Raw genomic sequence first — 21,202 nt, forward strand, 5'->3', positions numbered from 1 at the left:
CTCCATCAAGCTTGAGATCCTTGTTCTCTCTGTCGGCACGAGAGGCTGGTACACTATACTCTCGCTTATTCGCTTTTCTTGCTGTGAAAGGTGTTGTTAGGACAACAAGCGATGGGCTGGCAGTAAGCGAAAGCCTCAGTGGTGACCGACCAAGAAAAAAGTTGTGCTTCGAAACGAATTTTATTCAGTACTCGCCCGAGATAGAGCAACATGAGTAGGTTGGAACAGGAAGGATTGTACTTGTCGTTTCGAGACGGAGACGAGCTTGAGATGTTGACTACGGATGTTGTAACTTGAGACATTCTTCGAGCTGTTGCCCATTGCAGTCATCGGGGATGTTCCTGCCGTACCTGAAAGTCAGTGAGGGAAGGTGCCGAGCTAGAGGCACCACTAGTTTGTGGACACTCAACGGCTTTTCTTATCCAATGAGGAATAGCACTCTTTGTCGCCGAAGTTCCAGCTATGAGGCTGTCAGCTTCGCTACTTTCCTGCCTCGACTCGCGTATTACCACATTGCCCATTCCGACGTCCACGCCTAGCACACGTTCTCCAGCCTCCACCACCTGTCAGACTGCGATCGTCACATCGGTACTGCAAGGATTTTGCCTGATTCATCTTTAGATCCGCAACCAGCCTATCTTTGGCACGATGACGAGGACAACGAGGATGCTAGCACTCTCTGAAAGTAAGTTCTCGACGACAGACTTCACGCTATTGCACGATTGTTTGTGTATGTAATACAGACGAAAAGGTGATGCGACTTCAACTGTACCATGCTCCAGCAACTCCAAATTGACAGCATTTCGAAGCTCCGAAACACGAAACTCCTTGCTGCAATCAATTTACTAGACGTGTACTCGATATGCTCCTATGTTTCTGATGGCTCACCCCTCGCCTGACTCTGTCAGATCGAGTTAAAGTGTGGATATAGACAGCCCAGCCTCGTTCGTTTGCCCGAGAAGATCACAAGGGTTTGCTCCATCCAGCATCCCTCAGGCTGTGTATGTTATGCCTGTCTTACCCTGTCAAAATAGTACACCTGGTCCGTACCAGCCTTCGAGGGCTGAACACGACTCATGGCACATGGTCCGGAAGATGCAATACGGGTATAAGATGTGAGACATTGTTCGTCCAGTCTATGCCCTTCTTTCACCACACACAACCAAGAGCAACACGACTAACGAATCACTACCTATCACCTCTGTACAACTGTCACTACTCATTCCTATTGCTGCTTGATCACAGTAACTACTAACCACAATGAAGTCGTTTTACTTTGCTGCATCCATCGCTGTTGTTTCGGCTGCTGCACTACCTGGTGGTCCTCCTGATGGTTTCGGAGGTCATGCCGAAGCTCATGGCGAGGGCAGGGGAAATGCAGGATGGGGATTATGGAATTCTTCTTCGGAGCCTGCTATACCTGCTCAGACTTCGTCATCTGACTGGTCGCAGTTAACGTGTCCTCCTCCACAACCTCCTCAGACAGTGACACAAATTGTGACCAGCTCTATGCCACCACCTCCTCTTCAGACGGTCACGAAAGTCATCACCAACACACTACCACCTCTGCGAGCGGCCACAATCACAACCACCGTCATTTCGAGCATTCCGGCACCACCTCCAGTCACTAAGATAACTACGGTCACGTCCATCCAATCGGTCCCTCCTCCACCTCCATCAACTGTCACTTCCGTCATCACGTCAATTCAAAGCTGGTCGGAATGGCGTACGACGACGGTTGCTCCTTCACCACCGCCACCACCAGCCTCAACAGTGACCATTACCTCAATTGCTTCTTGCCCTCAGCAATCTTCGTCGGTCTGCAGCACGCCGGTTCCAATCACAGTAACCAAGAGTCAGAACTACACCATTTCGGCTACTGGTAGCTGGGGCGTCTGGAAGACATCAAGTACAGCCTCTGCGGTTGTCTCGACCGTCACGGTTCCAACGACGATAACAGTATCGAAAACACCAGTCATTAACACAGTAGTCGTCCCAACAACAGTCACAATCCCAACGACAATCACAGTATCGAAAACATCCATCGTCAGTACGGTCATCGTGCCCACGACGGTGACAGTGCCGCAAGCAATCACTACCAGTTGGAGTGAGTGGAAGAATGTGCCCTCTGTCAGTACGGTAACCGTCCCAGTTACAGTTAGTGTACCAGTCACTACGACGATAACCTCGACGGCTGTTTGTACGACTTCGGGATGGGGTGAGTGGTCGCCCATGAAGGTTTCTGTGCCAGCGCTTCTACCAACATTATCTGCCTCTTCGACTTGGAGAATCTGATGAGGACAGCATGGAATCTGTTTCAAACGACGTCGGGACATTAGATTAACATTAGGAAGACTTCAGATGGCCGGACGAGGCGTTACTAGCAGCCAGCACTGGTTGGGAATTATGTTGAATATACTTAACTTGCATAGCATGGATTTCGGACTGGCACAGGAACGATAGATGTCCTTACGACCATCGTTGATACATAGATGGCAACAATATAGAGTAATTCTTAGAACTAAAAACAGAACACCCCACGACTGAAGAATATCTCTTGTCTCTAGTGCTTACTTACAAGCTTGAATCGGGAGTAATCCCAATCTGACGATTATGACCTGGCCAAGCCCATATACTTGAGCCACATGAGTTACCATCAAGATATTTGAAAGGAGTTGATGTCAAACCCCGACTCACTTATATTGGTTGTCATTATGCTAGCTGTCTGTCTGTAGGTGCCGCCAAGCGCCTGCGAATCTCAGTACTGCTAATCTTCGTAGCAAAATTTGTCGCTTCCGCGGCTTTTCCACCTTCAATAGCTGCAGGATCAAGTACATCGACCTCGAATACTTCAAGCGGTGCCCAGCCTTTATCGGTTCGCTTGTCGTTGACTGCTTTACCACCAGCTCGAGTTTCTGCAGATATGACGAGAGCAGTGATGGATTCGTCAGTGATTGTGGGACCGAAAGGATCAGATATTTGGACGTAGTTAATGGTGACCTTGCCGGTTCCTGGTACAGCAGGGTCGTATGTGATTTTGACAACTTTGCCGTTCGGACCTGGCTTGTCGATGTGTTCGATCGTCCGGATTGATGGAATGTCGGAGTGGAAGACAAGAATAGATTCGACGAATGCTGCGACCTTTTCTTGACGGGTGTCCCATGACTCTAGCACTGAGGCATGCTTCTTGTTGACCAGTAGCTCGTCGCCTGTGATGCCAACAGTGATTTCTCGGCTCTCCGGACCTGGTTGTGCGATAAAGATTGTCGCTGTTAACAGGAGTTTGTGACCAATATGCAAGTGGTCGAATGTTCCACCCACTGCTACTTTGGTATGTAGCCTCAGCTTCTTCTTGCCCAGTGAGTCCGCAGATACTGTGTTGTAAAGAGTTTGGGCATTGATTTGTTGTGAGGAGTTTATGTACTGCACGGAGGATCCGGTCAAGTATTTATCCCAACCACGCGCAATAGTTGACTCTCGAAGAGCCTGTTGGCCTGGCACAAATGTCCGTAGATAAGTTCTCCTTGAAGACTTGAAGGCTTCGATAGTTGAAAGTGGTCCATATGTAGTAGTCGCAGAGTTCTGTGACACTTGAGAATGGCTAGCGTTGTTGTCCTCAAGTTGACGCGGCTCAGCATGAGGAGCGTCTATTGCATATATCCGAACATCGACTCCGCGTGGAAAATCGAGATCCAAGCTACACTGGCTAGCACATATACATACAAGAGTGTACAGTTCAGCAAATAACCCAAGAAGAGAAGGGAATAGAGGTGTTCTCGCTACTTCTGACCCACCATCGAACAAGAGGTCAATGTCGAGCCTGAGGATAGGTGATGAGCTCTGAGTTTGGAACTCTTGTTCAAGCTGTTTGAGTGTCTGGGTTAGTATATCTTTGTAGGCTTCTCTCACCTGCTCAGGAGAAGTAGGTAGTGGTATAGCAGGTAAGAGTAAAACGCCATGACAGGCTCGTGGATCGGCAATATCTCCCTCCGGAACTGCAGTAGAGGTATTTTCAGCCATCGTACTCAACCCGACCTGCTTGTGCAAGCTTGTACTCCGATGACCGATGTGGCTAGACCTGATGTCTCATGAATGCAATATTGCCACGATTCAGAATCGACAGAGGCTCCAGCTGAAGGATGAGAGGGATTTGAGGAAGGAGCGATGGGTCCGGGGAGCCCTGTGTGATTGATGCCGTGATGCCTGGAACTTTAGATAGCCACTATTCCGTTTCTCGTGGGCTGTTTTGTGTAGGCGCGACTTTGTCTACCACTTCAGCACATGTCAGAGAGGGTGTGACTTAGCAGTCCTACTAAGCACGAGTATGCCATATCATCCCCAACATTCGCATTCAATATCGCACGACTCGAGCCAAGCTGGAGGTCAGCACAATTTCTACTCGGTCGCAAACGCGGTATACCAATCTGGACAGACTCTCGCATCAGCAGGGATACCCAATACTGCAGGCTGGTCGCCCGGGCAGCCAGCGCAGAACCAAGGGCAGTCGCAAGGGCAGGGGTATCACTTACACAACCCTGCTTACAGTAATGGCTCTATAAGCAGGTCGTCGTCGTTGAGGTACGCACCTCCAGCATACCAGCAGCAGAACGCAGGCATACCCCAAAGTCCAGCTGCCCAATTACCCTCGAGACGACCTACCATATCAGGGCCTACAATGAGTGACGGATTTCACTATGGCGCTCCTCCTGCGTATGGCAACAGCAATATCAACATGCAAATACAGCCTCCTACTCCGGGCCATCCTCCTGCCTCTATACCTGGTCCCCTACAGGCTGGTCATTCAAGAACCCTTTCGAGTCAGCCGCCTCAATTACCTCCATTGTCCCAGATATCTACCCAGTTGCAAGACCCGCAACAGCAGTCCTCATTGTCGGCACGACCTCCACTGAGTACAGCACACAGCTATTCCAAGTCAAGTCCTGGGAACATGGACCCAAGTACACCAAAATACAAGGCCTTCTCAAACAATACCCCAGACACGTCGAGGTTTCTGTCCTCCGCTTCCAACGCCCCGTCATCCTCTTCATTCGGACCTCAGTCATACTCTCCCCTGGGTTTGGCAGATATTAGACAGAGGACAGAGGCCAACTTGGCAGAATCCTTGCTTAGTCCCGGTGGTCCTGCACTCGAAGAGCAAGTCCCATACCCCACAAACAGCAATTATGTAGCCCCTTGGCCGATTTTTGCTGTTGATTGGTGCAAGTGGCCACCAAAGACGAATGTTGGTGTTGGCAAGATTGCTATTGGAAGCTATCTGGAGGACAACCACAACTATATCCAGATTTTGGACGCTCAGAAGACTCAGATAGACCCCGAAAAGCCGCAAGGAGAAAGAGGGATAGACTTCGTCAAGACTGCTGAAGCAAACCACGCCTACCCAGTAACCAGGATCTTATGGGAGCCACCTTCTTCGAACAAGCAGAGTACTGATCTGCTAGCTACGTCCGGCGACCACTTAAGGTTATGGTCTTTACCAAATGAGGCCGCCTCATATAACTCCAACACAATTACAAGGCAGGGTTCGAAAGATGTGCCTCTACAGAAACTGTCGCCCCTCGCTTTACTTTCAAATTCAAAATCTCCTGAACATACTGCTCCAATCACGTCCCTTGATTGGAACATTATCCAACCTTCTTTGATCATCACTTCTTCCATTGATACTACCTGCACCATCTGGGACATCCCGACATTGACTGCTAAGACTCAACTTATTGCTCACGACAAGGAGGTCTTTGATGTTCGCTTTTGTGCTCAGAGTGTGGATGTCTTCGTATCTTGCGGTGCTGACGGGAGTGTTCGCATGTTCGATTTAAGATCTCTCGAGCACAGCACTATCATATACGAACCGAACGACAAACAAGACAAGAGTAGGTTGTTCTCTATTGCCTGGTCAATTTACTAACGTGTCACAGCTCTCAGTCCAGACGCAATGTCATCGTCACCGACCAGAGGTGGAGGTTCCAGCTCTCATAGTCTTTCTTTCCCTCCTCCACTACTACGCATTGCTGCATCTCCTCACGATGCACATCTTCTAGCAACATTTTCCCAGGACAGCAACATCATACGCGTGCTCGACGTGCGGCAACCTGGGCAAGCACTCCTTGAGTTAAAGGGTCATGGTGCGAGTGTGAATTGCATCGAATGGTCGAGCAGTCAACGTGGCATCCTTGCTTCTGGAGCTGATGATTGCTGTGTGATGCTTTGGGATTTGGTGAGTAGCGCCACTGGAAGTCTACCACAACCGGGTCACCCAGCAGGTCAGGGCGGACAAGAAAGAGGCCAAGAGCGAGGACCGTCAGCAGTCTGGGACTGCCCTTATGAAATCAGCAATTTAAGTTGGGCTCCTACGACAGGATCTTTAGGGGTATGCGGAGGACGAGGTCTTTGGGGCGTGTCGCTGTAGCGTATCGATTTCTCAGCAAAGCCAGATCACAAAGACTACTTGAACGTGAGTACTTGTCCAGCGGTATACAGGCACGTCTCGATGACTATGCGATCCTTGGGACTGGAAGCATAGCACACCAAAGAACCCTATTCAGTCATGGCAACAAGTGACATGGCCTGGTTTGCAAGCAAGACAGTCAAAGCGATTGTGTTGCCAAACCGTATCACTACATGACTTGGCGCCGAGACTAACCACTACCAGCTGTGCTAACCACACTCGTGCGTCAGCTCCTTTCCCAAGGCTTCCTTCAGCCCGAAACCACTCATCGTGGTAAAGCAGTCACTACATCAGAAGTTCTATCGGCAGACACATATAAGAGCTCACTCATATTCGAACAATCTTCTCATCGAACGTCAACATGACACAAGACAATGCGCGTGTGTCTAGAAGCTATGCATCAAGCCGAAGCCCATTTGTGCACAGTGCTACCCCACCTCAACTTCCACCAGAAATCCTCCACAAGATATTTCAATATTCTCACCAATCCTTCGCATCTACCAATGGGCGTGATCGGTCATTGTTCGCTGCAGTCAACGTTTGCAAGGCATGGCAAGTCGCAGTCTACGAAGTGTTCTTCGATGAGAACAGCGACGACTGGACTGATATAGAATGGAAAGCTAAGGATGGCATTATCAGAGCTATCAGGGAAGTAGGAGACGTACGGAAGGAAGGGCTGTACATTGAGAGCTCGAGTCGACAGGTCGAGGGAAACCATGCTAGACGAGATATGTGGAGGAACATGTTCGGGAGAAATTGAGCTACTAAAAAGACTCGGATCTCGATAGGATCAGTTAATCTGGTCGAAGAACAATTAGATCAGTATGCACTCATCGACAGCGAGGCCATCAGCGAACAACTCAGTAAATGCGCTTATGGGAGGAAGTGACGCAGTCCTTTCCAGGGATAGCTTACCCCCATCAAGGAACCAATACCACCACTTTCCCAACAGCCTCGTTGTTCTCCATATACTCATGCGCCTTGCCAATGTCCTTCAACTCGAACGTCCTATCTAAGAAGACCTCTTTCCCAAAAGTTCCATCCTCCACCTTCTCGACAACATGTTTCAATGTTGGTTCCACTTGCTCGAGTCCCTCATCGTCCGGCCCCAGGCTCCCTCGATTCGTCATGCCATAGAACGTAAGATTGCGACATGTAGGAATCATGGCGGGCCTGAACCCTTCTACATCCCAGTTTTTCGTCAGAACTCCCGTACACACCACGCTTCCATACCTCGCTGTCCACGATAACGCGCGCTGAATCATATCCGGACCCACCAGTTCTAGCACGACGTCAACGCCATCAGGAAAGAGTTTTGGGATGGATGTTTCGAGGTCTTGATCGAGAATGATATGGTCAGCACCTGCGTCTTTCAGTCTTTGAGTCTTTTTCTCTTTGCGCGTTGTCGCGACGACCTTAAAGCCCTGCTCCTTCGCTAGCAGAATGGCCCAGATTCCAACGCTAGACGTTCCACCATGAATCAGCAGGGTTTCGTCCTTGCCCTTTCCTCTATGGCCCAGTCGTCCAGCCTCAAAAATACTACCGTAGGCAGTCCACATACTCATTGGAATCGCACCGAGAACATTCCATCCTGTTCGACGCTCAACATCCGCGCTATCTTTGAACGGCAACCGATACAGTCGCCGCTTATGGGCGATAGAGTACTGCGCATAAGCACCGTCGTGAGCCTTGCCACCACCATAGATGAACGCCGTTACTATCTCGCCAACCTGGAATCCACTGTCGGAACCTGCCTCAGCGACCTCACCAACGAGCTCTTCGCCAAGTATGGCTGGCGGGTCTTCGTGGTACTCATTCTGGAATATATTCAATTCACCCTTTCCAGGTGGTAGAGCTGCACGGCCGCGGAGCTCTGCTCTGTTCAGGCCGGCTGCGCGGACGCGAACGAGGCACCAGTCTCGGGACGGTAGTGTTGGTTTGGGGTAGTCTGTTTGGTATGTGAAGCTATCTAGAGGCGATTTCTCGAGTGAAGGATTCTCTTTCAGAACAGCCGCTGTCATTGTGCCGGAGGGTGTGTTGTGCCATGAGGGTTGAGGCGTGTCTGGATATGAGATGGCGGTCATTGTGGCAGTTATGTAAAGTGTTTCGTGGTCTTGAAGATGGGGGTTTGATAATTGGAAGTGGTCAACAATCCAACGTCCAGTTTAACCTTCAAATCATAGTGTGGGTCCGCTTGTGGAATTCGGATTTATGACGGAGAGCTTGCGTCACTGGGCTCATGACAAAACTGGTGGATTTTCTCGAGAGCTCGATGAGGTTGAAGTGGCTTCCTTGTGCCACGAACCTGCAAAAGACTGTGTACGCCGTTTCCCAGAATTGAGACGCCTTGCATTTCCAGTAGCCTGAGAGCTCATCGATGTTCCTGTAGCTTTAGATAAACACTTTCACTATCGTCAATCGTGGTCCAGCATGAATAAATTGCGTCTGAAGCTTTGCGCAATGCACCAAGTTGTCCAAATACCCGACCCATCGACCGGATAGCAGGCTTCCAAGACCTTTACTTGAGAAACGCTGCTCAGTCCCATAGTCTCACGATCCCGTCTAGGCCACCCGTGACAACCTTACTAGTCTCATGCCCATGCCATGCCACGTTCGTCACAGCCTGGCCAACTTCTCGACCTGGGCTTCCCGCCTGGATCTTATGCCACATCTTTCCTGTCTTCCAATCCCAGAAGCACACGTACCCACCACTATCGCCGCTTGCAACAATGCCTCCATCAGGAGAAATTGCTAGATCAATAGCATATCCAGAAGTGTTCATGCCACGGAAACCCTTTTTGCGATTTTGGCGAAATTTCTCTCCTGCTGCGTAGACGACTATCTGGTTGTCGGCAGACTGGTACGCGACATATTTGCCGCTCGGATGTGGTGCAGCACGAGTCAAGGCGAACATCGAAGGGTCAGCGATGAATTTGATGGGCACCGGTATGCCATATTCCCAGGCTCGCAGGCTCTTATCGTCACTCGTACTCATGAATCTGCGGTTCTCATCGACGAACACCAACGTGTTGATTGGTCCCAGATGATGATCGTATTCTTGAACAAGCTCACCGGAGCGCGTGTCATACTGAATTATCTTTTTGTCGTTCATACCTGCTATGAATTCAACGCCACCGTTACTCGGCTGGAAACGAAGTGTATGTGGGGTCTTGCCTGTGGTAAACCTTGATATGCATGTTCCAGTCTCAGTATCCCAAAGTTTCATGTAGCGATCGTAGGACGCAGAAAGAAAATGAGTTCCGTCTGGAGACCAATCAGTGTCGGTGATCGATTTTGTGTGTCCAGAATACGATCTGAGTAAATCGCGGTCATGATGAGCATCCCATAGAGCCAGTTTTGCGTCTGCGGAAGAGGAGAGTAGGAGATGCGAAGATCGTGGTATGAACTTGAGGGATGTAATAGGTTTGCTGTGGTATTTGTACTCGTGTACCAATTTCTTTGGGTGGTAGTTCTGGATACTGCCTTGCTCTTTCCGCAGATCAACATCGAGATCTTGTGGCACATGCATGTATGTTCTTCTCTGATAATCGTACAGCTCTTCACCGTGAAACTGGGTCGTCTCTGTGATCGAGGCATCGGTTGCAGCGTAATCTGTCGCGGCTTTAGGTAGGGGAGCAACTGGGCCGACTTCCTCCTCTTCTTCAACCCACTCTTCATCGGAGGCTAGTTCTCGGTCTGCAAGTTCTGAGGCATGTTCGTAGGCAATGTCGTCCCCTTTGTACTTGGCCCATGGACCCATGTAGGCGTTCTCACCATCCACGATACTACTGTCGCCCTTCTTCTGCCGCTTAGCTCGGATTTTCTCACTCTCTGCCTTGCTATGGCCCAGTTGCACGACATCCTTACCACCATACCTGGTGAGCGCGGCCTGGTCTCCAATCAGAGCACCGTTTTGTGCAGGATCTTGTGTATAGCCCAAGCTCTGGTAAGTTCGATGTTGGGTGTTGAAGACAGTATCAGAAATGCTTGTCTCTTCAGCATGTCCAGTAGGCACATTCTTTCGCTTCAGCGCATTGCCGTTGGAAGTCTTGAAAGGATTCACGGGACCTTGACTGGGTCTAGCGAGGTTGTCATATGTGACATTGTAGGTAAGCGCATTACTGGTTGGGTTTGCGAGTGCTATCTGGAGTTCTTTAGAGCCCTGCTTCACGTTAGATATGTCCTGAAGATCAAGTTGACAAAGAGACCCAACCTCTGTTGAAACTTCGGGCGCGGCTGTAATGGCTGTTAGAGGTGCTGACACCCTTGTGGTATGCACCTCATCGTCGCTAGACTCATACCCACCTAGAATTCCGGCCATGATAGCGCTTGCATGTGTTTTACAATTGATGAATGGGAATTTGGTAACAAGATCGCAACTGTAACATTGCTCTAGAAAAATACCACCGGAGGTGATGTGTATACCTGAGGCATTACTGCAACTTTATAGAAAGGATATTACGGACTATAGTGAAATACGATGTTTGGATATACCTCGTACACATCTAGCATCAATATCCGTCGAGGAATGGCCAGTGAGTACTCGATTGTCTTTCGCTGAATCGCTCAGTACCACTGGTCCAGGAGCAGGCACGATGGCAGTATAAGCTCGGAGGTAACAAGTAGCATATCTAAGCCAACTTCAGCTTGGGAGCTCAACGTTTTGCTGCTGAATCCAAAGCTGAATCCGCAAAATCACTTGTCTACTTCTCCTAGTAGATTCATCCACGCATACTATGCCGCTTACATATACTGCCAAATGTTTCGAGGCTGGGTTGCTGTAGAAGTCGGGCCTTCGAGGGTCATACTTCCCAAGTGCTTGCGGGGAGGTCGTCTGGGTCATTCGCGAAGAGATTGATCGCCCGCCACTTGGCCGCATGATCGTGTTGAATACTTGGGCGTTCGTCCATCTAGGAGTATTCCTGGCTGTTCGTAAGGTAGGATGCTTTTTGCCTCAGTCAAGTGGATTCGTCCCTGATCAATGCCACGATCATGCTGTAGAGGTAGAAGAAAAACATGAGCAGATGAAAACCTAGTTTAATGAAAGATTCCTGAAGCAAAGTTAGCTGAAATTTTCGGTGTCTAGCAATACAAGTGCTGACCTTTTTGTGCACATTCAATTTTCGGAAGATCTCGGTTGCGTCTAGGAGATGCTGGTTGTCGAATATCCTGTATCCTATCAGTCTCCTCTTCGAATATCGGGCCTTTCAGTACCCACTTCTTCGCGTTGAAAGCAAGCAATGGGAGGTTGAGCAGTAAAGCCAACCAGTATCCATTAATCAGAAACAGAAAGGTCAGGAATCCATGGACAGCAGCTTCAGGTACGATATAGGTGTTCAGGCGGTTGCAAAGGTCTATCGGGTTGATGTAGTCACTAGCAATATCAGCTTGGTCTATTGACTGGTGGGAAAAGCATACCATTCCAGATCGCTGTACATGATGGTGAAGAAGACTTGAAGAAACAGATTGACCGCATTTATAAGCACTGCCAGCAGATATAACCACGCCTCGCCCGACATCTTGATATACGGCCAATGACCTTGCTGCACAAACTTGAGGCTTCGATCGTATGTGGTACGACAACAATGGGGTAGCAGGCAGGAAACGTGCTGAGGTCGTGTGCAGCGTTCGAGATAGCAGCAAAGGCGCTAGATTCGGCCGGATGGTGGGATGCTCGTTGAAGATGTTGTTGCGCCTTGATTTTCGGTAACAGATCTATATATCGTGTTGTCTGACCCCAGAATTTGAGTGGCTGTGACTCGCTCTTCTTTCACTCAAGAAGACAATCTGGCAGACTGCGATCGAGCAATGACGAATGTGCGCAGAACAACTCACAGCAGGAACATTGCCCACAGGCTAGCGAGACGTTCGGGCCACTCAAAGCACGAGTGGGGAGCAAAATTGTTGGTTGTTGGCAAGAGCACCTGATCGTCACATGTCATTAGGTTTCTATGCTGATATTGCAGACCCTGAGAGTGACCGCTGATAAAGCTCATTGAGTTTGTACAAGAGGTCAATACCGTTCTCGAGCAGTCGAAGAGGCAGGCTCCTGGAGATGTCCACGTCTGTCTGTATTCTAGCCGCCAGCCTTACGAGGTATCAAGTGATGGGTTCGCATTCACAATCTATGGAGACTCGAGTAGCCGTGAGGTGTAATCGAGCTCTCGAACGGGAACTTTTCTCCAGAATTCATGAGACCTCAACAATCGGCACTTTCATCACATAAAAAGCTACAGACGTGATCACTCTCATAGGACTCTCATGCTAGCTGACAAAAACGCTTCAACAAGTCTTTCAGTCTCGTGTTTTACCTGCAGCTGCCACGCTCTTGCCATGCTCCAATAGCCATCGGATGCCTTTGACAGTATCATCAACAAATGCGTGACTCTCTTTTAACTCTGGCCAATTGGTCCAAAACATGTGTCCAAACCCATCATATAAATCGACCTTGGTCTCAACCTCGAACTCATCACGGAGTATGCGATCATATATCAATGCATGATCTCTTAGCGGATCTAGACCTGCCACCTGCATATAGGCTGGTGCCAGTGGAAACGTATCCTCCACGAGACTTGGCGGATATGATGGTCGTGCCAGGGGTGAAAACAGATTCGATTCTGTATCGACGTTCAGCCTGGTCTGGAGATCTGTCATGAGAACTTCAGTCAACCTTTGCTCTTGCAGCTTGAGGAGAGGCCAAATCACGGCCTCAACCTTTTACTCACCCTTCAGCCTTTGAGCGCCCACATAACGGAGAACTGGATCGTCCATGTTCTCATACGGGCTTAGGAGATCTTCCTTGTATTTCTGCGGATACAGCTCTAATGGTGCTATGAGTGGCACCGACAAATATTGACCTGTGATAGGTACTTTGAAATAGCCCAACCTTGACAACTGGGCAAGAACGGCAGAAATATTACCACCTGCTGAACTGCCTCCAACAATGAAACCTTTGGAAGGTTCTGCACCAAGAGATACAGCATTTTCCGTCACCCATTTGGTCACGTCTATACAATCATGAATCCAGGTTGGAAAATATGCTTCTGGTGCGAGTCTGTGATCGGTCCTTTCCATCAATATGACTCAGCTAACATCGATCGATACCATGGAGACAATGCTCATCACAGCAGATTGGATAGTACAAAACGTACCTATACTCGACATTGCCACAAACAGCACCGAACTCACGTGCAAACAATCTACAATTCAGCTCTTCGTCACTCAGATCTCCGGCCGTCCATCCTCCTTCGTGAAACATGAGCATTAAAGGTCCACCTCCTTGTAAACGTCGACCCCCAGTCGGTGTGTAGATTCTCACTCTTACCTCATAATTATCCCGCACAGTAACATAAATGTCTCTTTCCTCGACTTCAGGAATGGACTTGCCACCGAGGGGCATCAAGTACCGTAATTTGGCCAGATACTCTGCACGAGCGATACGCCTCTCAATAGGATCAGTCGCGTCGCTAACGAAGCACCGCTTACCTGCTGCTTCAAGTAGTATCGGTGACGGCACGTTAGAGGCATGAAGATCCGCAGTCGTCCTTTTCATAGTGATGCAAAAAGGTTACAGTCTAGAGATGTGATGCGGACCTTTCTCGATAGTGATTGCCCTGAGCGACGTGCCGCTGAATTGGCCAAGTTTGACACAATCTCAAAGCTTGGTTGAGGACGTGTTCAGCATGTCGCAAGCGTGCCAGGAATCCGTTTGCCGTCGAACATGTCCCGACGCTCATAAAAATGGGGGGTTGTACACCCCTGGAGCATTCTCGTAGGCATATGAAGTACTTAACGTAATCGGCGGACTTGCCTCACAGTATTACGGCCCACGCCCTCGGCAGCCACCGACACATGCTCTCGACCTTACTCTACTTCCGCTCTACTTTCAAGTACAATCACGACCAAATCCTCAACATGCTTTTCTTGGTTCCTTTCCTGTCCCTACTCGGCCTGGCAATCGCCATCCCCGACGGTCTCATTATCGAGAACCAAACACCTGATATCACCTGCACACGCAAGACAAAGTCCGGCGACCAGATTGATGTGCACTATCGCGGTACTCTAGCCTCTGATGGGAGCGAATTTGATGCTTCTTACAATCGAGGACAACCTTTGAGCTTCGCGGTGGGAACGGGCCGAGTCATCAAAGGGTAAGCGAGCACTCCCTGGGAACGTGTACATTGGAGGGCTCATGGCTGACATATACAGATGGGATGAAGGTCTGCTAGACATGTGCATCGGCGAGAAACGAAAGCTTACAATACCGCCTGAATTGGGCTACGGCAAGAACGCTATGGGTCCCATTCCAGCTGGAAGCACGCTGATATTCGAGACTGAGTTGGTAGGCATCAAGGGTGTCAAGAAAGATGAGCTGTAAACGTGGACAAACAATATGGCAGAACAATAAACCCCTGACCAGCAGTTCACTACGAATTATCTTTACACCCCGTCGGACGCCCGCTTGCATCGTAGCCATTCAGCAAGTACAACCACGAAGTGTGGAGTCCGTCGTGCGCAGAAGAACCAGGGTGCTACCGCATTTATCAGGACCACACGGGATGAACAAAGATCTATGATGCTGTGTCGTCAACACCAGATCACGAGATTCGGAAGCCTTCAGTGATGGCAGTCCAGACCAGTTAATCCACTATGTAGCTCTACTATGTGGCGAAGCATACACTCGAGGCACCGCTCGGCGAGGAGTAGGGCAAGAGCAAGATCCAACAGCTTCTCGCTGGTGAGCAGATCCTTTGCTAGGATTATAGATACACAGTGGGGAGTGGATCAGGATCACCATTTCTATTGTCCTGCTTGTTGGAAGTACTCTCGTTTAACTTGTACGCCTTCCAACGGTCTTCTTTGCACAGACGAAAATTTCATTCTACACAATATGTCTGCTGGGTAACACGAAGTCCCCATTCCAGCAACCAAGAGATCACCTTTTGAACACAATTGCCTATCTCCCAAAACATACGGCCTCATACATCATCAAACCAAATATACATCGTTGTGCTTGAGCCCCCCAGCAAATCACAGAATATTAATCGTATAAGTATAATCACTAGCAAACCAATACGCATTCGTATGATCCAACCTCTCCTCAAAATTCATCATCTCCTCAGTCCCCTTCATCATCCTCTTGAAACGATCCCAGTTCGTCTGTATCGGTCCATGGAGCTCGGGACTAATCACAGCCGCCGGATTCGTACTCATGCCACTCCCGTTACTGATCTCGAACAAGCCCACGCGCTTGAATTCTCCCTTTTTCATAGTGGCGCAGAGAATGAGCCCCTCAACACGATCCATCACGTCGATGACTGGAAGGAGGTAGATTTCTAGCGTTTCGACCATGATGCCCGCGCCCTCGTCGGAGAGTTTGACGAGTCGCTCGTCGAACCAGGCGTTCTCGAAGCGCACGTCTCCTATCTCTTTGACTTTGGGCGAGGTGGCCTGTGGCTGTAGGACAAACGAGCAGTGGCCCCAGTAGTCGCGCGTCCGTCTTAGTGAGCCTTTACCCATGAAGCCGCGGACCTTGAGGCGGCCGCCCTCGCAGAGGCCGAGGGGATCGTTGTTTTTCATTGTCACCGACACGTCGATGACTTCGAGACAGGTTTGTTTCGAGGCGTGCGAGGGTGCTGGGCTGACGACGCGACCGTCGATTGAGGCCCAGGTCCATGTTGGAGCGCGATATCTGGGTGGTCGGCGTCCGCCTTCGTGGATGCGCCAGAGGAGGGAGTGTGGAAGGGACGGTCGCCACATTCCTGCTACGTAGTCGTGAGGTCTGAGGCGGTTGCGACTGAGGTATTGTCGGGCCAAGCCGGATACACCTAGGAGTTTGTCGGAGGTATAGGTTTGTCGGCCTTCGGTGTACATCTCGACGAGGATGTGCCAATTTGCGGTTCTCTGGTGATGTGTACGCTTGTTGAAGGAGATTTTTGGTGCAGGTAGAAGGGATTTGTTGTCTGCAGACGCAGGACTTGGTGAGGAGGGTAATGGTAGAACGGTAGTGTTGCGCCGTTCTTGTTCGTGAGCAGTCTTCATCGTGACGGGAAGACCTTTTGGAAATACTTCTGAGCAGCACATCTGTTGACATTCCCAGAGGAGTTCATTTCGCGTAAAGTGGAGTGTTCGTTTGCTTAAACAACGTTCTGTAAAGCACCAAGCCCTTTGTGCGAGAGGTGAGCTATCAACCAGATCGTCCCAGATCGTTCCACGAAGGACTTTGTAGAAACCGCTACTTATGCCAAATCCATCGCTTACCTCAACTGTTGCGGGTTGAAGAGCGAACACGTTTCGATTGAAAAAGAGGCCGGCAGTGTCATCTGTAGCCCCTGTGGCAGCTAGATTGAGTGTGGCCTCGCCATATATTCGTGGCAGATTTGCAATCTCATCAAGAACCATCTGTTCCATGTCGTGCATGATACACAGCGCGTCTATCCAGAGGTACTTGTAACCTAGACGCGCAGTAGCAATGGCAGCGTGTGCGAAAGTTTTGGGTAAGCTCGAATTTGCAACACCTTGCCGAAGAGCTTGTAAAGTCTTCTTATGCAACCGTACTCTTTTCATGCCAGGATCCCGAGAAATGCCCCAACAATGGGACAATGTTACATACTCCGTGAAGGGGTCGAGAAATTGCCCATCCACCAGTTTTACACCTGGGGCACCTTTTGGCCCCCTAATTGTGACATCGAGTAAATATGTTGGCTTCTGAATAGCGCCTGCACCTTCGGTCGCTGAGCACTTCATATGATCGAAGGAGCAGTCTTCAAGCCATTGCCGCGCAATTTCAAAGCATTCATCAGATGATGTGCTTGTTGCTTTCGAGTTAATCGTCCTCACGCCGGGCTCGACTGCATAAATAGGATTCATAAGTATCAATTCGACATTTAGCTCAGAGGTCATACGGCCTGCCATAGAGCTCGTGTTGCTGTCGACAGTGTTTCGTGACTCGTTTCGAGTGTCATTTTGGAGGAACGTATTCCTTGAGGTTCCAGAAGCGGTTGTTGAGATTTGCTGGTCTATTTCCACTCGTGGCACCCATCTGAAGCTCAAACGGGCTTGATCTCGCGCGATAGGCACGATGCTGACAAAGCCCCAGCTTATACTGGTGGTGCTACTGTCCGGTGATGCCTGTCCCTTCGTGAAGTCTACATAGCGTCGGAAAGCTCGAAGTGCAGCTGGGTCCAAGTTCATATACACCGTTAAGCAGAGGTGACATCCTCGCTTGGCTGATTCAGCGACATTGTCCAGACTTAGATGCACAACCTCTCCAGGTTTCGAGGCGTGTAAGGAAGGCGATTGTGGTGACGAAATGGTAGCACTGGCATCGAAAATTTGGCTGCATGTCGGACAAAGTCTGCTCGTGGAGGATAGTAGATTGGCAGCTGGCATCGCGAGTGTATACCGAGCAGATACTGTCGCATTGATGTTTTCGATGATTCGTGCGGCATCCATGGGTTGGTTTTGTTCTTCTAGGCTCAACTGCTCCATTGTTGCGGTCGCTACTGCTGTCATTTTGAGTTGCCAAAACACTGCTACATGTCAAATGCCGAAATGAAGCCTCAGCTGGAGACTGGCAGTTGATCGTGACGAGATGTGCACAATTTTATGAAGGCTGCCAAGGCGCGACTGATATCCTGTTGCTAGATGGTAATTCCGATGTTCTGTCTGCTTATATCTTTGCTGTTGGAAAAGGAGTGGACATCAAAGTCAACCAGTGACTCGACAAAGGCAGCGACCTGGAGGATAACGACGGCGAGTGTCAGTGAACTTGAACAATAAGAGTCTGAGATCGATTTTTGATCTACAGAAGTCCTGAAACATCAGGGGGATACAAAACGGTGCCAGGATGAGGTCAAACCCTGGCTTCCACAAGGCGAAGTTACATGGAAATTCTCCGTATGGCCAATTCCGGAGTGCCAAGCTGACACCAACTGTCTGTAAGGATTAGCGCGATGGCCTCAAAGTCGTGTGGTTCTGCTTCTCGAGATTAAAATTACAGCAGTTACTCCACTCGAATACGACTGCGACGCGCCTACCTGTACGAGGACGACGTGTTGAATCCTGTTTCTTCCAACCGGGCATGTCGTCTTATTGTCAAATCTATAGCTCTTTTCGATGCAGAGGTTGGACCACTTTTCCGATGCAAGAATCCGATCGTTGAGGCTCTCGTATCCGCTGCGTTGCTCATCTCCGTTTGGGCAAGATAGACGGGCACGGGCGAGTTGTCCCACTGATTGAGCTAAGAAAAGCCACATTTCGTAGAGTGGTTCAAGCCAATTCCCAAGGCAAAGGAAATACTATGTTTTCGCACCCACGGGTCAGTGACAAGCTTTACAGGTCGTCTGCAGCTCAGAAGCTTGGCAAGTTAATCTTCGTGCTTAGCCGTGATCCGTGTGGATCGAACGAGACCTTTATTATTAGGTCAAGACGACTCAGTGGACGAGGTCGGATCAGCCTTCGTAGTAGAGTGAGCACAAGCTGAGTATAGGACGTTCATGAGGTTTGGCAAAAGCCTTGAAAAGCGGCCTGAACATCTATTATCCTTCCTTTATCTCAACTTCGCTATTCCAAGGATATCGTGCTTCTGGAAGAAGGCGCGATTCTTCTTTCCTAGTACATACATTGGTATACTCAAGCAGCAAATAGCCACCTCGATGCTTGCAAAGATAACAAACATATGCTTGATGCCTGTAGAGAAGATCCAGGTATAGGCGAAATACGCTAGCACAAAAGAATAGATGTTCTTGAATATGATGAGGTTCGTGAATATCTCCACGTCGATGTCTCGGTGTGCATCCAACAGATACTGGGCAGAAGCGACAGCGCCCATAACCATGCTGGCAATAATGAATGCTAGGAACACTTCAGGGATCAGCCAGCCGTATCTGTAAGTATTCGCAGAAGTTATGCCGAAGCCATAGAGTCCGATAGCAGTGAAGACCAAGGTTGGAGCAGCAAGCAAAATGCGGTACTCGGGTTCATATTTGCCGTTGTTCAGTCGAATCAGCCACCTGGTGACAAGTTCGGTGAAAACACCTGAGATCACCAGGCCCATCATGGCGCCAATGAACGCTGCAGTGTACATCTTTCCAGATTGTTCTTCGGTGAAAAAGAGGGGTGGGCTGAGGAAGATAAGCGACAAGATCACACCCACCATCACAGTCCAACCGATGATAACGCCTTGCATCAGACAACCCCATATCACAGCTGGTTGCAGGTATAATGGGAAAGGTCGTAGAAGTAATTTGAAGAACGAATCGTCACTTTTCTTGCCGTTGAATGGAAGCAGACGCCGAACATAGGGATCCCGTGCCCTTCTAGCAGTATCTGGAGCAGTGCCCGCAGATGTCGCCATTCGCAAGTACTTCTCGTCTGAGTTTAAGCTCGCAGCTGACGACTCAGTCACCACAGATGATGTCGCTGTCGTAACCATGTCCGTATTGAGGGAGTCTGCTCGTCTGAAGGCAGTTTCTGGAACAAAGAAAAACAGAGCCAGAAAGCCGATGCCCGAGAAGATAGACAGCAGGTAGAAGGACCACTGCCACCCGATATGAGCTGCTATCATTCCCACAAAGACAGGAGTTAGGAAAGCTCCTCCAAAAATAGCCGTATTGACAAATGCCATGCGCGGTCCACGTTCGTGGACAAAGTACAGATCTCCAACGACGGCGTTGGCTAGCGACTCAAAGGGAGCCAAAGCCACGCCTTGGAACACACGAGCCCATAATAGTGAAGCATAATTCCTGTTGTTATGTGTTGACCCACCCCATGCAGAGGTCACGCACATAAGCAGTGCTCCCAGGAGAAAAACGTGTCTCTTGCCCCACACTCTTGCAGATGGTACGAATATGACGGCGCCGACAGCGACGCCTGCCAAGTGGAAGGCAGTCAGGTTAGCAGCCTTTTGGAAAGTTGTCCTGAAGTAGATGGCTAATAGGACGGAATCGGCGGCCAACAATGGCGAGGCTGTCGTAGCAACGACCGTGACGATGGAAAGGATGAAGAGGATAACATCGCGCTGCCATAACGGCCAGTTCTACGAATCTCTTAGTGATGGTGCAAGGCTATCTAGAAGGATATGCGTACCAGAGGATCATTTGGATCGTCGCTAGGTTGAGGCACAAGGATGATCGTGCCAGTCTTGTCCTTCTTGAGTGCTCTGTTTGTGTCCTGCGCTTCCGTGTGACTCTGCGCCTGACTCTTCACATGGACAGTTCCTGCCACCTGCGTTTCCTTGGGTTCGAGGATGCCTAGAGCCATCTCGCTAGTGATGTGCTATGCGTATCGCTCGCGGCTATCGCGACGTTCGCTGAGACTGCGATGGGCACAAGTGAAAAGAAAACAAACTTGGTGCAGACATGCTGAGTGCTTACGACTGCGCAACGTGAGCCTCAAGCACCAAGATTCATCAGCGAGCGGAAGAACGATCTCGACAGCGAAGATGGAGAACACCCAGAGGCCAATGAACGTCCTTCACTCCTGGCGTGTCCCGATCGACCCACTTCCCTGGTTTCTCGCAGATCTTGGTCTGGGCGGGTCCTACATCAGGATATCGCACAATATTCACGTACCATAAATCATTCCTGCTCTTCTCAAACTGACTACTCACCACAAAACAATCAGCTCGAACCCCGGGAGGAGACGTTTACGTAACGAGCGGCACTGAGCTTAAACCAGGACACCACTGCACGTGTGCAAAACACTTCGAACAGTTGACTTAGAGACCTCTTGAGTTGA

General features: G+C 49.6%; 8 protein-coding genes across 8 annotated transcripts; 2 read left to right on the top strand and 6 right to left on the bottom strand.

The window, feature by feature from the left end:
- Positions 1 to 2,712: 2,712 nt before the first annotated feature.
- Positions 2,713 to 4,020, bottom strand: LTR64_006227 (uncharacterized protein; the record flags this gene model as incomplete). Its single annotated transcript, XM_064900560.1, has 1 exon — positions 2,713 to 4,020. One exon carries the CDS (start codon positions 4,018 to 4,020, stop codon positions 2,713 to 2,715), a length of 1,308 nt encoding a protein of 435 aa, XP_064753872.1.
- Positions 4,021 to 4,675: 655 nt separating this feature from the next.
- Positions 4,676 to 6,424, top strand: LTR64_006228 (uncharacterized protein; the record flags this gene model as incomplete). Its single annotated transcript, XM_064900561.1, has 2 exons — positions 4,676 to 5,888; positions 5,934 to 6,424. The coding sequence occupies 2 exons, from the start codon at positions 4,676 to 4,678 to the stop codon at positions 6,422 to 6,424; spliced, it is 1,704 nt and encodes a 567-aa protein (XP_064753873.1).
- Positions 6,425 to 7,383: 959 nt separating this feature from the next.
- Positions 7,384 to 8,547, bottom strand: LTR64_006229 (uncharacterized protein; the record flags this gene model as incomplete). Its single annotated transcript, XM_064900562.1, has 2 exons — positions 7,384 to 7,636; positions 7,697 to 8,547. 2 exons carry the CDS (start codon positions 8,545 to 8,547, stop codon positions 7,384 to 7,386), a joined length of 1,104 nt encoding a protein of 367 aa, XP_064753874.1.
- A 452-nt stretch (positions 8,548 to 8,999) lies between these two features.
- Positions 9,000 to 10,784, bottom strand: LTR64_006230 (uncharacterized protein; the record flags this gene model as incomplete). The annotated part of the gene is made up of 1 exon (XM_064900563.1): positions 9,000 to 10,784. One exon carries the CDS (start codon positions 10,782 to 10,784, stop codon positions 9,000 to 9,002), a length of 1,785 nt encoding a protein of 594 aa, XP_064753875.1.
- Positions 10,785 to 12,757: 1,973 nt separating this feature from the next.
- On the bottom strand, positions 12,758 to 14,015 carry LTR64_006231 (uncharacterized protein; the record flags this gene model as incomplete). The annotated part of the gene is made up of 3 exons (XM_064900564.1): positions 12,758 to 13,110; positions 13,189 to 13,470; positions 13,652 to 14,015. 3 exons carry the CDS (start codon positions 14,013 to 14,015, stop codon positions 12,758 to 12,760), a joined length of 999 nt encoding a protein of 332 aa, XP_064753876.1.
- A 362-nt stretch (positions 14,016 to 14,377) lies between these two features.
- FPR2 (Peptidyl-prolyl cis-trans isomerase fpr2) lies at positions 14,378 to 14,840 on the top strand (the record flags this gene model as incomplete). Its single annotated transcript, XM_064900565.1, has 2 exons — positions 14,378 to 14,613; positions 14,672 to 14,840. The coding sequence occupies 2 exons, from the start codon at positions 14,378 to 14,380 to the stop codon at positions 14,838 to 14,840; spliced, it is 405 nt and encodes a 134-aa protein (XP_064753877.1).
- A 653-nt stretch (positions 14,841 to 15,493) lies between these two features.
- On the bottom strand, positions 15,494 to 17,953 carry LTR64_006233 (uncharacterized protein; the record flags this gene model as incomplete). Its single annotated transcript, XM_064900566.1, has 2 exons — positions 15,494 to 16,546; positions 16,724 to 17,953. 2 exons carry the CDS (start codon positions 17,951 to 17,953, stop codon positions 15,494 to 15,496), a joined length of 2,283 nt encoding a protein of 760 aa, XP_064753878.1.
- A 1,060-nt stretch (positions 17,954 to 19,013) lies between these two features.
- LTR64_006234 (uncharacterized protein) lies at positions 19,014 to 20,725 on the bottom strand (the record flags this gene model as incomplete). The annotated part of the gene is made up of 2 exons (XM_064900567.1): positions 19,014 to 20,501; positions 20,552 to 20,725. 2 exons carry the CDS (start codon positions 20,723 to 20,725, stop codon positions 19,014 to 19,016), a joined length of 1,662 nt encoding a protein of 553 aa, XP_064753879.1.
- Between the last annotated feature and the right edge of the window lie 477 nt (positions 20,726 to 21,202).

This window comes from Lithohypha guttulata, assembly GCF_036872675.1.
Source record: "Lithohypha guttulata strain CCFEE 5908 chromosome Unknown scaffold_4, whole genome shotgun sequence".
Classification (NCBI taxonomy): Eukaryota; Fungi; Ascomycota; class Eurotiomycetes; order Chaetothyriales; family Trichomeriaceae; genus Lithohypha; species Lithohypha guttulata.